General features: G+C 36.7%; 2 protein-coding genes across 5 annotated transcripts in view; both read left to right on the top strand.

Moving 5' to 3' along the window:
- The first annotated feature begins 1,508 nt into the window (after positions 1–1,508).
- On the top strand, positions 1,509–9,252 carry LOC111375807 (squamosa promoter-binding-like protein 7). Of its 2 annotated transcripts, none has more exons than XM_022998708.1 (10): positions 1,509–2,205; positions 3,807–3,979; positions 4,233–4,456; positions 4,557–4,604; positions 4,712–4,819; positions 5,747–5,858; positions 6,161–6,293; positions 7,271–7,430; positions 7,840–8,367; positions 8,613–9,252. In XM_022998708.1, exons 1-10 carry the CDS (start codon positions 1,646–1,648, stop codon positions 8,904–8,906), a joined length of 2,340 nt encoding a protein of 779 aa, XP_022854476.1. In that variant the 5' UTR covers positions 1,509–1,645; the 3' UTR covers positions 8,907–9,252. The 2 variants fall into 2 exon arrangements, with proteins under 2 accessions (XP_022854476.1, XP_022854475.1); XM_022998707.1 differs by having other exon boundaries at positions 4,530–4,604.
- Positions 9,253–13,015: 3,763 nt separating this feature from the next.
- Positions 13,016–16,496, top strand: part of LOC111375806 (LEC14B protein-like) — a 5,703-nt gene continuing 2,222 nt past the window's right edge. The window contains exons 1-6 of one of the 3 annotated variants that reach the window (XM_022998705.1): positions 13,016–13,135; positions 13,423–13,949; positions 14,066–14,185; positions 14,529–14,606; positions 15,172–15,354; positions 15,755–15,832. In XM_022998705.1, the coding sequence (XP_022854473.1) occupies positions 13,584–13,949; positions 14,066–14,185; positions 14,529–14,606; positions 15,172–15,354; positions 15,755–15,832 (825 nt within the window). In that variant the 5' untranslated portion in view covers positions 13,016–13,135; positions 13,423–13,583. The other 2 variants (XM_022998704.1, XM_022998706.1) reach the window with 2 other exon arrangements.

Here is a 16,496-nt window from a genome sequence, read left to right as displayed (position 1 = left end):
AACAAGAAAGTTGTTATTAATGGATAGTTTGGCCTTTTCTTTTTCTTATTTTTTTTTTGTTCTCTATTTATCTTCTTCTTTTTCACTTTCTTAACATTACAATTGGTTGAGGTCCTTATGACTACAGGCATAGAGACCTATGAGGTAACGCAACCCAATCCTTTGAGTGTTGAAGATGTGAATTTCTTCTTCTTGGAGGAGATGATGGCGGTAGTGTTGATGGGGTTATCGTTGGTGTTTGGAGGTGGCGGTGGTAGATGAGAAAGAAAAGAGATAGAAAATTGTGAATTTAGAGTGAGTGGTGGTATTTAGTTTTGTTTTGGAGATGGTGGTGATTAAAAGGTAATTTCTGGTGCATGATTTTCTATACTTGATGTATGCCATTGTTAACTTGTCTACAATTACTACAGACATGGTGGTGTCGCCGTTCAGTGGTGGAAATATTTAAGGCCTGTTTGAGACACATTATTGGACAAAAAAATGAAAATTTTGACCGTTAACGATCACATCCAGTTGGCTTCGTTGACTTCCCATCTCTTGTGTGGGGCCTAGCTATGTGCGAAACGACGAGAATTCTCATTTTAAGGAAACAAATGATGTGCCCCAAATAGGAACTTAGAAACAAAGTAATTTGGGATGGGGACGGGGGATAGGGTGTGCGCGTGTTGGGAAAGATAATATTTTTTCCCTTTTTAAAATATGGTTTTTTTTATTAGTTATAATCATCTAAGTATTTTGAAAAGATTTGAGACTCTGGCTACAATTGTTTCTTAATTTTTTTGATTTATTTAGAGGAATTTTGCGCCAAAATGAAAGCTTAGGGAATATTGTGTAAAATAAGTAACATGATAGTGTATTGTGTCAATTACTCTTATATTACTGGCCATCTTTACTATTTTTAACGATTAAGTATTAATCCTCCGTTTGACCCCCCTCCCTTTTTTCAATTTTTAATGTATGAAATAGTGTTTTTTTATGTAGAATGTGTGGTTAAAAAAGTAAGATTTTTTATTTTATTTACATGTAATATTAATTTATGAAAAATTGTGTGATTTAAAATAAAAGTGAGAAGAAAAAATTAAAAGAAAAAGAGGGTCAAAGTTTGAATGATTTAAAGAGCTTTGCACCAAATGAAACGTCTGAGGAATTTCGCACGAAAAATGACATCTAGGGGGTATTCCACTAAAATGAATAGTAAATATTTGGCAATAGAGTTGCTTTAATTATCATGTTATCAATGTATTTTACCGCCCTCGGGACATAGTGTAGTGGTGCAAAGGACACGAATGAGGTTATTTCACGGTTTGTTGGCAGCTGCAATGTGGGGGTTCGATTCCTGAAATATGAAATTGGACTCTTTGTAGGCACAATGTACAGACAGCTTTTATTCTTTGATCTGCTGGAACACATCCCACGATTTATCTCCCCCACAAATCTCTATAGACGGGGCGGGTTGGGGTCAACTTTTTTTTTATTTTACCAAAGGTCATCATCATTAGTGCTCGCATAGCATCCAATAATTCCCGCTTAGGGAATCTAATGTCTCCGTGTCGCCACCTAACGATTCTCCCGCCTCACTCGCCTCTGACTCTTACTTCTCCCAAGAACTTCCAAGTCCATTTCTCCCATTTTTCAGGCGAAGAAAATGCAACAAAAACACACGGAAACTCCGTCGGACTTGCTACAAATCCTTGAATTTCCGTCCACCGACGATGGTAATATCACCGGTGATCCTACCTCTGCCTCCCTCTTTGACTGGTCCAATTTTCTTGATTTCGACCTCGATGACAATCTGAACCTCGCCTTTGACCCACAAGCCATCCATGGACCCGAATCAGAATCTGGACCCGGTGTTGACCCTATTCAGCCCCAAAGTCAACAGCCCAAAAATTCAACCAGGGTGAGGAAGAGGGACCCAAGATTGGTCTGCTCGAATTTTTTGGCGGGGCGGATCCCGTGTGCTTGCCCGGAGCTGGATGCTAAGCTGGAGGAGGAGGAAAGTGGGGATCAGTCGGGTAAGAAGCGGGTTCGGACTGTCAGGGTCCCCGTTGGAGCCACGGCCAGGTGCCAGGTCCCGGAGTGTGAGGCCGATATTAGCAAGCTCAAAGGATACCATAAGAGGCACAGGGTCTGCTTGCAGTGCGCCAATGCTAGTGTGGTGGTTCTTGATGGAGAGAGCAAGAGATATTGCCAACAATGTGGAAAGTGAGCTTATGTTTAAGTGTTGAGTAAATTTGTCTACCCTTTAGATATGATTTTTTATGTTTTATATGCTTTTATGGAGTTGTATTCGTAAATGAATTGATGACGAAATGAGTTTTATACAGAAAGCTATGGTGGGCAAAAATAAATTTTCCTTTTATCTATTATGCGGCTACTGTACTTTATACTATCTGAAAAAAGAATAAAGGGAAAAAGGAGGTGTTGGAAACGACAGATTTCTTGAAACAAACAAAGAAAAGAAGAAACATAAACCACGATTAATAGTTTAGCTCTTTTTAATTGTAGGCTAGGAAGTAAAAAATTAAATACAGGAGTAAAGGTGATAAAATATGATTTTTAGGTTTGATAAGTTTTAATTTGTCATTATGTTGTACTGGGATAGATTGGCGAAGAGAGATTTAGTTATAGATTGACTTATTTTTATTTATTCACATTTAAGAAGGTCACGTAGAGACAAATGAAAAATATGATTTTCTGAATTGGATTGCAAGGTTGATATGCTCATTTACATTTTACTGTTTTTGTTTTCGTATCTATAAAATCAACGCAGAATGGTACTTGCAGTTCAAGTCTTGTCTTTTGCCTTAAAGGTTGGGTTCTGGTTTAGATGCATATACACATGTAAAAGAACATGCACAACCTGGGGATATCATAAGGCAGGGTCGGTGATTAAAAATGCAAATAATGCACAGATAACTATTAATATTCTGCATGTCACTATGAATCCGGGAAAATTATGTACACATGTAATATGTGCACATAATTGCTTTCAGAGTTCCGTTGTGGTTATATGATATTGATGATAATTAATCACTAATTTTAAGTATTGTAATGAATATCGCTTTTTGACGAGGAACCTTTGTTGAGAATTTTTTGTTTGAATGCCTGGGTTAAGAGCTATAAATACTTGTGTTGGAATGGAAAGAATCATTGTGGAGCAAAGAATCTCATAGGTTTAAGATTAGGCTGATTGATTCACTGAAAAATTGGGAAAGGAGCTTAGACACTTGAATCAAATTAAAATAAAACTTCTGGCGGGATAAGAATTAAATTAAAAATCTTGAAGCAATTTATGCACTCAGGTTTTATTCCATACATTTTTTGTGGAATATTTGGTCTATCTGTACTTGAAGCAATCTGCCTCGTGAAAGAATCTTTATTCCTGTAAATGATAATATCACAGTGGGAATAAGTTGGGGAACCTTTGTCTGGAAATAATTTGTTGAATTTCAAAAATACGAAATGGGCAATTCAAGTGACCTTTTCTTTAATCTGCAGGCTGCTGCTTCATTATTTTGTGGAAATGTAAGTTAAGGCTAGATATTTATATTTGTATGGTAACTCTTGGATTAAGTTTAAAATTGTACATGGTACTAGTGAAAGAATTGCAGTTTCTGATTTTCAGCATAACTACTTCGTTAGATTTTTTAGAAACAGTTAGATGTGCATGCTATTTAAGTCTTTTGGTTATTTATATTGGAACTGTGAAAAAGATGAACATGACCATTACTTTGGCTGGCTAGGATTAATGGCACTTAGTTATCATTTATACTTGCTCATGCTAATGTTTCTACCCTTGGCAGGTTTCACATTTTGTCAGATTTCGATGAGGGTAAACGTAGTTGTCGCAGAAAATTGGAACGCCACAATAATAGACGTCGAAGAAGACCCAATGATTCTAAAGGAAGCACTGAGAAGGAGTCTCTGCAGGTTGTTTTAGTTGATGATGTCAGCTGCAATGCTGACAAGGGAAAAGGTATGAACTTTTATCAACATGGTGATTCTCCATGAAAAGTTTCTGACAGTCTCTCCTCCATTAATTTCTCTATATTTCTTTTGCCTAGACATGTCAGTAGGAGTGGATGATTTTATGTATGTTTGGCAAAGTATACATTTTTGCCGGGCTATGATCGCTATTTGTTATATCCATTCATGCGTGCATTGTTTATCCTGAAATTCGATGTTCACTATTTTGCACTGTTGAAGTTGTTGAATTCTATATGGCACAGATAGCATATGCTTGAGCAGTCAGATTGCAGAACCGGAAATATTGTTAGAGTCTGAAGGACATATGTCGACAATAAACTCAGGACTTGGTTCCCAGACTATCCAGAGGGATACTTTTTTGGCGTTTGCTGCTTCTGGTGAAACTCATCTTGATGGGGAGAAAGAGAAACCCAAACAGAAATATTCCCCTTCCTATTGTGAGAACAATAGCTCTTTCTCCTCTTTGGTAGGTCCAATGCTCCAGTGTGTAAAATATTACTGTAGCAGTTGCAAAGCATAACTACTTTTACATATTGTAGTGCCCTGCTGTTCGGATCTCATTCAAGCTCTATGATTGGAATCCTGCTGAGTTTCCTCGTCGACTTCGGCACCAAGTATTCTAAAGATTAATATTACAGTTTAGTACATAAAGGAGAGGTTAAATGTTCTTGGTATCAAAGATGTGAGGTTTTAAATAACACGCTTGTAAATACTTGTGCAGATATTTGAGTGGTTGGCCAGCATGCCTGTTGAACTGGAGGGGTATATCCGTCCAGGTTGTACAATTTTGACTGCTTTTATTGCAGTGCCCAAAGTAATGTGGCTCAAGGTAATTTGGATTTATTCTTTCCCATTCATCTGTTGGACTGAAGTTAATTAGTAATGTTGAATGTTTACTCATTTGTACTGAGCCTTGCGCCTATGATTATAAAGATACTCCATAAGTAAATTAACTGCACTTTGAACTTGCCAGTGTTCAGTTGCTAATATCATAGATTTGATAATGAAAGTGGTAAATAAAACTTTGCTTCCCCAACCGAAAATCGAAAACCTAATTTCCGTCCATTTTTGGCAATCGGATAACACCAGACGTGCATCACGACACTGAAGGCTGTGTGGTCATTTCAGTCAGTTTTTGAACTTTAAGAAGTTGCAGCCACATAATTCCTACATGGAATCGAAGTCGTGAGCCACTTCATTGACATGAAGGGCATGTTTGGCATAGTCGAAGTATTATTCGTCTTTAATACCACATTACCTGATAATTGGAAAGCATATATGATAGAACATAATGATGAATGTTAGATATTTGTATGTAGAGATTGCAATATCTTACCCCTCAGCTCTCAGAAGAGTTGTGTATGTATCTGGAATTAGCATTAGCCCAATTAGTCCTTTTCATTGCCAATCTTCCACAAAAAAAACTATGAACAACCTAAACTGGAGCAACTACTTAAGTGAAATTTTAAGGAGTTCAGAGATTTTCTTGTAGCTCTGGAAGGCATGGTTCCTAAAGAGTGTCATTTTGGGGGACCGAAGTTCAGCATTCGCTTTATGTAATGCAACATCTAAGTGGATACTTTTATCGCTTTTCTTGCGCACCAATTTGAGGGTTAGATAAAACTTCAAATTTCATTCAATTCATTGAAATAGTGATGACATCTTTTTATGTTTTGTTTAATACGCGATTATCTTAGCTTTATAAGTTTTGGTGAAATTTTGATCTTGGACAAATTATTTAATATCATTGTGTCAGTTATTGGAGGAGCCGGCCAAATGTATACAAGAACTTCTCGCCTCTCCTGGAAACATGCTGTCTGGAAGAATGCATGTATATCTATATAACAAGATATTTCGTGTCACTAAAGGTTTGTTGGCTTCTCAAATTTTTATTTTCATTCAATATTGCTCTCTTAGGAGCTTCACAAATATTGATTACATCCTTTTTTGAACATTTCATGATAAAATCATGGACAATTGAGAAAGCATTTTGATATAAAACTGAACAAGGAAAGAAACAGGAAATGTTCAAGTTTCTTTGATGTCAAAGATATAATAGTTTGGCATACTTTGGTGCGTGACTCGCCCAAAGGATATGAATTATGTGAACATCAAGACCTTTGTTTACTGTGACTTGTTACTAACACAGTGTTTGACTTTGTGGAAACAGATGATTGTGTAGTGGAAGTCAAGGTGAATGAACAAGCTCCAAAGCTTCATTACGTTTATCCAACATGCTTTGAAGCTGGGAAGCCTTTGGAGTTTGTAGCTTGTGGAACCAATCTCCTTCAACCAAAATTTCGGTAGAGATGCCTTTTCAGTTTGGAAAGATTTTGCTAAAGTTTCTTTTTGCAGTTTTTAAGAAAACATTTTCTTTTTTCTTATACTTTCTGTAAAAATCTGATCAACTTTCATTGATACTTGAGCTCTCATAAGTTGTCTAATTTATCTTACTACCTATTTTGCAATCGTTATCTTAATAGCGTAGCCCTCTAACAGGTGGGAGATTGAAGGGGTGACAGAATGAAATGCGGAGACGGGAGGGGGTAGGGGATTCTCTGTGTGCTTTTTGCGGTTTTGGCCATGAAGGTGGATAGTTCTTCATGGATATGAGGAAGTGTTAGAAAACTTTTGAATATCAAACTGTTATGCTTGTTGCCTTGTACTTCCAAGAAGATAAATGGGGGTGAAGATTTAAAAATCGCAAGATAATTTTGTCTGTTCAACAAATGATGGCTGCATAGTCTATGAAACTGATTAGTTTTTATAATTGGCTGACGTAAAAGGTATGCTAGATATTGCTTTGTTGCCTTGACTTTCAAGAAGATAAATGAGGTGAAGATTTAAAAGTCAGAGATAATTTTTCCCTTGTTTGGCCCCCATTATATGAAATTTTAATGGTTGGAATAGTGTTTTTTTGAAGAATGTGTGGTTAAAAAGAAGAAAAAGTTTTGGAATTATATGTAATATAATTTTATTGGAGAATGTGTGGTTGATAATAAGCGAGAGAAAAATGAATTATAATTTTTAATGGGGGCCCAACAGTGGCTTTGTCTCTTGTACAAATGATGGCTGCATAATCTAAGAAATTGATTAGTCTTTAAAATTGGCTGATTGAATAGGTAAGCTAGAAATTGCATTCGGCTAGGGTTTTGAGATTGGTTTGTTACTCTTTGAAAAATATCCACACTTGATTATTCGCTCAGTTGTTCCATTTCATAGAATCAAGTTTATGTAATATTTTTCTAGATTGCCCTAAATCATTTTATGGTCGTATCAGGTTTCTTGTATCATTTGGCGGACAGTATCTGGCATATAATATTTGTGTTTCTTCCATTGGCTGTAAGAAAGAAGGGGACACCAACAGTGTTGACCACCAGTTACTGAAAATATATGTCCCTCCAACTGATCTCTATCTTTTTGGCCCTGCATTTATTGAGGTGAATCTGAGAGCGAGCACCTCTTTCACCGTTTGCTGTCTCTTCAGTCTGTACATAATATTATGTTTACCTGTTCTACTCATCTCATGATAGAGACAAGAAACCGTTACAGTCATTTTACAACATTAATAAAACAGCCATAGACCCCATAAATTTGGGTTAGGGTACATGAATCCCTTTTTGCCAGTGCTGTGTTTCATTGCAGATGAGCATTTGAACCTTTGTCCAAATATGTTGCTTTGCATTCAAGTTATTTTAAACCACTCAATTTCAAAACGCATTGAATCCGTTTTAAGAAATCTTGCATCAAATTCGACTCATAAGAAAAATGGTTAGACATTGTTTCAAAATGCCTTTCCAAATGGTTGCATTCTCATTTTAATTAGGCTGTGGTTTTTACATTTTGTAGGTTGAGAATCTGTCTGGTTTATCAAATTTCATTCCTATTCTTATTGGGAACAAGGAAGTTTGTGTAGAAATGGAGCTGTTGCAAAAAAATTTTAATACGTCTCTTGGCTCCGAAGAACAACAGTTTTCCCTGAGGTCTGCATGTGAAATTTTGGCCACAAGACAAGCTGAGTTCTCGAGGTTTCTTTTGGAGGTAGCATGGTCACTCAAAAAACCCATATCAGAGCAACCGCTGACATCTACTCAAGTACAAAGATTCAACTATTTACTGAATTTTCTGATAGAACGAGAATCTGCCGTCATTTTGGAGAGAATATTACACTGCATGAAATCTAAGATGGATAATAATTTTGTGGTTGGAATTTCTGATGCTGATATGAAGTTATTACGGGTAAATATGGATAATGTGAGAAATGTACTTCATCAGACACTAGAGGAAAAAAAATATTCAGTAAGGCATGCGTTGGATGGAAATTTTTTCAGTCAAATCTCCCAACATGATAGTCCTCCTGTTCCAGCTACCAATCAGGTGAGGACATCAGCTACCTATTGCTTGTTTGGCAAAGCTTAAATTATAATTTAAGCTGGTCAAACATATTTTTTATCAGTATGTTTCATAGGATCCACATGTCAAACTAACTTATTATCCACACGTTCAGTAGGACTCACAGTTTATAAGCACTTAAAAAGACTACTAAACAAGCACCTATTGTGTTTGTTAGTAAATACACATCTTATTTTAGTAAATGGGATGGCAATTTGGACATTTTGCAGGGTCTCAAATGGGCAAAGAATAACTTGGAGTCAAGAGTGGCTTTACCTTCTCTAGGTGAAAGTGCAACTGTTCCCCTTTTGAATGGAGAGCTTCTGATGAGTGTAAACCTTGAGGAAAGGCCGGGAAAGTCTTGCAGTCGCTTATTTACAATGACAGTTGTGATCTCTCATCCACTCGTCTTTGCAATTGCTGCTGTTGGTGTTTGTTTTGGAATATGTGCAGTTGTTCTCCACCCTCAGAAGGTCAGTGAGCTTGCTACCACTATTGCAAGGTGTTTGTTCGACGACTCCTAGTGCATATCTGGTACACGGTGGCTGACCATACTAGACAGTATAATAAACACGTCTTTTCCTGCTGCTGCTTTTTTCATCCTTAATATTGTTCACTATTATACAACCTACCTTACCAAACAAGTTGCATAGATTGAGGCAGCTTTGTTGAATTTGTCCGTGTTTGAGCAAAAGTGACGGGGAAGATGCATGTGATCCCGTGTTTATGACATGAAATATTATCGGCCTCGGAGTGACCTTGTATATATGTTCCATGTTAAGATAATGTAACGGTTTATGGCACACTGGTTCTTTGTACAAGAGAATTAGATTTGGGTTCATGAGATGAAAATGATAAATATTGTCTTCTCTCAAGAAGTATATGTAATCCTTTTCTTAGCAATTGGTGGTTTAATTGAGTGATCTGACATAAATGAAATGACTTTTATTGGTTGAAAATCTATTAATTTTGAGAGAAATGTCATTCGTTTTGGCCACGTTTGGTGCACTGCACTTGACAATATAAAGAATTTAATACAAAATAATAATGAATAGTCGTCCGATTTATTATTATTATTATTTTTTCACTGTAAATTTTGGATTCCAGGATTTGTTGAGCAAGAAAGTGTCGGTGAAAAAGAGTAGTTATTTTTAAAATTCAATGACAACATGCTACATGGTTAGAGGCATTTGCAGCCCATGGTGCCACGATGTCTTGTGATCTCTGTGAATTTGGTGGCTATGGTTGGTTGAAGCAATGACGCCATCATGGCTGTTAGGTAACAATAGTGGCTGGTTCATGGTTAGAGTTTGGTAAATTTTGGTTTTGGTTTGTGGTGGCTTCTAGTATGAGGAAACACATTGATGGTGATGGTCTAGGTTATCATGGTAGTTGATAAGAGTGGTGAGGTGGTGATTTTTACGTGGTATTTAGTGGTGTTCGATGGTGATGGTCTAGGTTATCATGATGCTTGTAAATGTATTATTTTTCAATTTTGCTAAAGAGAACAAGTTTTGCCAATTAAGGTATTTAAATTTTAACTTAAGCTTATCAAATATACTATTTTTTTTTCACATATTTAATTCACTGCTTAGTTTCAAATTATTATTCCAGAAATCCTATAAACACTTAAAAAAGTATCACCAAATAAACATGAATTAAACTCAAAATTTTTACTTATTTGAGAAAAGGGACACCACATAAATTCTCCATTCAAAAAGCACATTTCAAAATTAACAAATTTCTGTAAATCTTTCAAAAATTAGATGATAATTGATTTTATTAAATACTTAATTATAATATAGTTTAATTAATCTACTTACGCCACCCACCTCCAACCCATCCATCCATCACATCAAAACCTCCTCTCTCTCTCTCTCCACAACCACCCACCTTCGACGATAGTTCCGACGACAATTTCGACGACGGCTCCGACGAATATCTCGACGACTTCCCGACAATGGCTCTGACAACCATTTCGACGATCGCGCACTTTTCCGACTACCTTTTTTCTTTTTTCTTCTTTTTTGATAATGACTTGTGACAAATTTTATTGGATCTGTGACATGTGCACATTGTGATCTGTGATCCATTCTATTGAATTTGTGACATTATGTGACCCATAAATTTGATTAGTGACTTCTACAAAACGACTCGTAACCTGTTAATATTGATCTGTGACATAAAATGACAGTGGCTTGTGAACTCAAAACCTGTGACCAGTGAAATGTGACATCAACAATGAATTATGACCCGTAACGTATAAACTGTGACATTATGTGTTCATGACCAAATTTGTTTTCGATGTGACCGTCTATAACCATGTTAGTCTAATTTGTGACTATATGTAACCAAGTCACATACAGGTACAATTAACACAAATATGGTCACGGGCAATCACAATGAAAATAAATTTGGTCACTCACCACCATTCCCAACATTGGCAACTAAACGTACATTATCTCACCATAACCACATGTAATACAAGCAACAAAATCATTGGCATGTTTGATCCAATAAAGGAGGAATTATTGGTGGATTAATCACCATGGAGGAGGCTCCCTTTGGGGAAGGAGTAAAAGCCATGTGGGAACCAACAAGGGCACATCCTGCGATTTACCTCCCCGAGCAGTTGAGGGGCCGGAGGTTCAGGGACGAGGATGTAGTCTGGCGCAAGCTGGGACACCTCGTTAAAAAAAAAAAAAAAAATCATTGGCATGGCTTCGCGCCACACCACACCACACCACACCACCCCACCATCAATATAATCTAGCAGCATTGCTACATACGCCAGCACCATGACCAAGACCACCACCACCAAATTCAAAAATCGCCCCAACCGTCATATCCATTGCCACTGCCACCAACAAAAATCAGTCACCACCATATACAACAAAGCCATCACCTCAAAACCAAAACCATCCCAAACCACCATAATAAGCACCAACACCACCACCTCACCCCCAGCAGATTCACCACCACCATCAACATCCCACCACCACAGTACCCCCATCACCTAGGCATGAAAACCACCGTAAAGAAGAACTATTATACCACCGCTACTAAAAACCACGGTAGCATGAAAATACCCTAAGCTACTGCATCGTGATGCCGGAGATGACGCCACCGCTCTCAAATCTTCAAACATGAGGATGACACCACCGTTCGCTTCGTTTGTGTGTGTTTGCATTTCAGTGCGGCAAACGGGGTATGATTTCAACAAATAGGTTGGGTCAAGTCCATATTGTACTGCTATTCGTCGACGGTGTGATGTTGTGGTCGCGCCAACAATGGCGTCGCCTCCGTGTGGTTCGTGGGTAGAGAGAGAGAGGTTAGAGAGAAAGAAGAGGATGAGGGTGAGGGTAAAAATGAATTGGATTTTGAGATACCGCATCGTGCAGTTGTTCATCGACGGTGTGATGTTGTGGTCGCGCCAACAACGATGCTGCCTCCGATGTGGTTCGTGGGTAGAGAGAGAGGTTAGAGAGAGAGAGAGAGAGTAGGGTGAGGATGAGGGTTAGGGATAAATGGGATTGGGAATGGGGCCGAGGGGAGAGCGTGGGGTTAGGTTAAATTAGATTTTATTAAGTCTAATTATTGAAATTTAATTATCACCTGATTTTTGAAATGAAATTTAAATTCTTTATTTTTTTTAAAATTAGTCTTTAAATATAAGTTTTCAGGTAATTTTCCCTTAAGAAAAACGTATCAAACACGGTGCTTTGGACTTTAATGGCTACCACCGAATGGGCCCTAATCAATTAAGTCCTTCATATTGACCCTTCATTAGTCTACAGCCCATTTACCAGATATCTCATCAATTATAAGAGGGAAATTGCAACGCAGTCCTCATGTTTGTACCTTTTTCTCTAACTTTCATTTGTTGATAGCGCTATCTTGAACCGTTCATTTGTTAGTGGCTTCACTTCCCACTAACAATTTCTGTCCAAAAATACACTTTAATCGAGCGTGTCTTGAATTCAAGCATGGATATATTAACTTCAATATTGAAAGGAAAAAAATTGTTAAAAGGATAAAAGAAAAAAATTAAAGAAAGAAATAATTTTCTCCAACCCTTTTAGATACCCCACCAAAAACTCGTGTACCTAAGTCAACATCAGTTTCATTTTCGACTCACTAGTCATATTCTCGTTAACAATTCCATATTTATGCGCAATATTGGTGCTTGAGGATTGCATTTAGGACCAAGTTAACTAAGGTGATTTGAACATCGAATGTAAGGCCATGTGTATTGGTGACATATCTTATTTCTATGTTATTTACATTTTTAACTTAGTTAAAGTTTGAGTGTATTTATAGTTTAATACGTTACGGACCTATAAAAAAATTTTGGAATGAAATTTCTTTTTATAATTAACAACAATTTTCAAATTAAGTTCCACCCGATCCAAGAATCAGGATGGTGATAGAAAACATAGTCCAATCATTAAATTATAAATTTATATTTTTGAAAAATTAAAATAAAATAGTAAATGGAGCGATAAAACAAGAGTTTAATTCTCATTAAATCTCTAGTAGCTTTTCCGGTTCCATCCTGCTCCGTCGCAATAGTGTAAAAAGGTTGAAAGATTGGGGTGACAGCTGCAATTTTCCCATATAAATTACTCCTTTACTTTCGTGGGATTCTGTTGCCAATCGCGAATTCCCTCGCGTACACTACGGTGGACTCAAATTGTGTCCCAAAATACATACAAAATTTAATTTCTGCCGAAACTTTGAAAACCCATTTCAGGTATGCGTCATTGCTCACGTATGCCAGCTATATATCGAGTCAGTCTTCACCCGACTGCGAACTGTTATGTTGTAGTGATTCATCTTGTTGCTGTATTTTGTGTATCTAATTCTGATTGTTTGAATGGTTGAAAGCTTTTACACGGTTGAATTTTCTTTCTTTCTTGCTAAATCTTGTTATTTTTGTCAAAGATAATTGTAATCCTTTTCTGTGTAAATTTACTCGTCATGGATTTTGGGAATTTATGGATTCAAATTAGTTCTCACAATCTGAATCACGTTTTGCAGGAATGGTTTGAGGAAACTTTGAAGACTCGTTAAAAGAAAGAGACGAATAGTGATTTAGAAGAGCTCAATTCAGTATTTTGCTGCATATAGAAGGGTCTATTGTTATTTCACTTTTTGATATTGTTGTTGTAGTAGTTGTGGAATAGATATAATACTATAAAATGAGTAGGTCTAGAAGGTATAATGATATTTCTGTGGGTAAGGAGGCTGGAGGATATCATGGAAATGTCGTCTTGGGTTGTGGTGATGCTGAAATTGCACAACTTACGAAGATTACATCAAGCCCGAGTGAGCGGCTGAGCTGGGTAGCTCCTGGTAAGGGGAGACTGCCTGTTTCTCCAGTGAAAATGTTGGCCGGCAGGGAATGTAATTATAGTGGAAGAGGGAGATTTTCTTTGGCAGACTCTTGTCATATCTTGAGTAGGTATTTGCCAGTTAATGGTCCTTCAGAAATCGATAAAATGAATAGTTGTGCATACATTTCGCAGTTTTCTGCAGACGGTTCTCTATTTGTGGCAGGATTTCAGGTACCCTCTGCTATAAAGCGCCATGTATTCAGGGCCTATGAAGGTCTTAATAATTACCCAATTTTCATAGAAGCTTGTTCTATTGGGTTAACAGGCTGTTATTCTGTTCTGAACAGGGAAGTCATATTAGAATATATAATGTTGATAATGGATGGAAAGTACAAAAGGACATCCGGGCAAGAAGCTTGCGATGGACAATTAGTGATACATCTCTTTCACCAGATTGCCGTTTGCTTGTAAGCTTGTGGAAATTGTAATTTAGATTCTGCATGGGTAGTCTATTGGCATAATATTGTAAATCATATATGGCAATTTTTGCTGCATTCAGTTTTGTGGAAAGGGCAGGGATTACTTAAAATTTCATCTACCCTAAGCCATAATGATCCGTTAAGATTTAGTCAGTTTTGGCGTTTGATGCATGTCTAATAATTCTATCTCATTAGAACATACTTCAGATTATATTGCCACGTACCTTATGAGCTGTTGTGATTAGGGTGATGTTCATCCAAGCTATGACCTTCTTTCTCCCACCTCCAGCTAGTTTTCTTATTTCAGTTTTGTTTGATGCAATTACTGCAGGCATATTCCAGTATCTCACCTGTTGTCCATATTGTCGATGTTGGATCTGCTACAAAAGAGTCTCATGCAAATATCACTGTAAGTAGTAAAAATTCTATTTATATTCTGATTTGGACTGCTAAAGCAATGAGTTTCCAACGCTTCCCATCTTGTTTGTGCTTCAGCCTTTCTGTTATTCATCGTATCACATTCAACATCATGAGCGAATTATTTCCTTGCTTCAGTGAAATAATAGTTGATGGACAGTTGGTCATTGTGTATAGATTTGGTCACTGGCAGGATGAATTATGTATCACCAAAAACATAGATCACTGAAAAGAAAAGAAAAGACGTAGAACTTGTGTATTTTACTATTGGTATGGGCAGTGTTTTGTGATAAAGCACGCGTTCCAGGTCTGTATAATTGAAAGCACTCAAAATAATATATTTCTTGCGTGCCCCCTATTCTAAGAATATTGTAAGGATTATAAATGGAGCTTTTGTCTGCACTCTGCAGAAATATGAATGGTCAAGTTTATTTGCTCAGGAGCTCCCTGAGGGAGACTTGATGAATGATACTATCAAGAAACATTATGTTGAAATGATTAAATACTTAGATTAGTTTCCCCTGCCATAAATTATAATAAATGGTTTTCTTATTTAGGAAATTCATGAAGGTTTGGAGTTTTCATCTAACACCGATGATTATGAGGATTATTCTTTCGGAATCTTCTCTGTGAAATTTTCAACAGATGGGCAAGAGCTTGTGGCAGGTAGCAGTGATGAGTCAATCTATGTTTATGATCTTGAATCCAAGAGAGTAAGCCTGCGGATCAAAGCTCATAAGGTACTGAACTCTATTTTACAATATGATGTACTTCTAGGAGTTATTAGTCTGGTTATGGTATGGTTGAAGATCGGTTTTGGGGGGTGGGGGGAAAATATCTTTTTTATGGCAGGCATTTGTCTACTATCAGATACCAGAGATAGGTGAAAGTTGACCGATTGAAAGTTCCTGAAGACGTCGATATGCTAATCAACAGTAACATAAAATGGAAAAATGACTTTCTCAGTAGGATTAGTTTGTGTATCAGTTTGAAGTACTTACTTTTTTTTTTTTCTTTTTTTTTTTTTTTTTATTTGCTCCTCTATCTATGGTTATATCTGCATTTGAAATGTTCTTCTGATCTTCCTTGGGTAGATTCAGATGTTTTAATATATTAATTTGACTTGCATGTTGTTCGTAGTCTGATGTCAATGCTGTCTGCTTTGCTGATGAAACTGGCCACATCATATATTCTGGTAGTGATGATCACCTTTGCAAGGTAAATCTTTTATACCTGTTCTATGGTCAATGAATTGCCATTTAGACATTCCTGTCCTTGTAAGCCTTTATACGCACTGACTTCTGTCTTGAAGTAGAAATTCAGAGTTAGAAAATTCTAGCATATTAACATACTTTAGCAGATTCCCAAGGGTATGATCAATGATGATGTTTTTTTCTTTCTTTCCTTCACTTTTTTCTTTTTTCAGCACAATATTCATGCCTAAATCAAAAGAAGAAATTCTCTCTGGCTTTGTTTTTAATTATGTACTATTTTCTGGATTGTTAGAACCAATATTTGGAAGTTTGAACACCTGAACTTGTCATAAGTTGTCCATAGCTCCAATGAATTATATTATGAACTTGAAAACCTTGAGCATTACAGGTCTGTTAAATCGAGCTCAAAGCTAAGTCTAGATTTCAGACAATTAGGCCCTATTCTCTTTACCGTTTTCGGGTCGTTTTCTGTTTTCGATTTTTCAAAACGGTGAAAACGTGTTCTCTTTCCCGTTTTCGAAAACGAAAAAAAAAATTTGTGAAGAAAACACAAAACGACTTTTTTGTTGTTTTGGGCGTTTTCAGTGTAAAACTTGAAAAAATAGAAAACTCACTGAAAATGCGGGAAACACTTTTATTTATTTATTTAATTTTTTTTTTTTTTTTTT

Source organism: Olea europaea, unplaced genomic scaffold (genome assembly GCF_002742605.1).
Source record: "Olea europaea var. sylvestris unplaced genomic scaffold, O_europaea_v1 scaffold1416, whole genome shotgun sequence".
Taxonomy (NCBI): domain Eukaryota; kingdom Viridiplantae; phylum Streptophyta; class Magnoliopsida; order Lamiales; family Oleaceae; genus Olea; species Olea europaea.
This window is presented reverse-complemented; position numbering and strand designations above follow the sequence as displayed.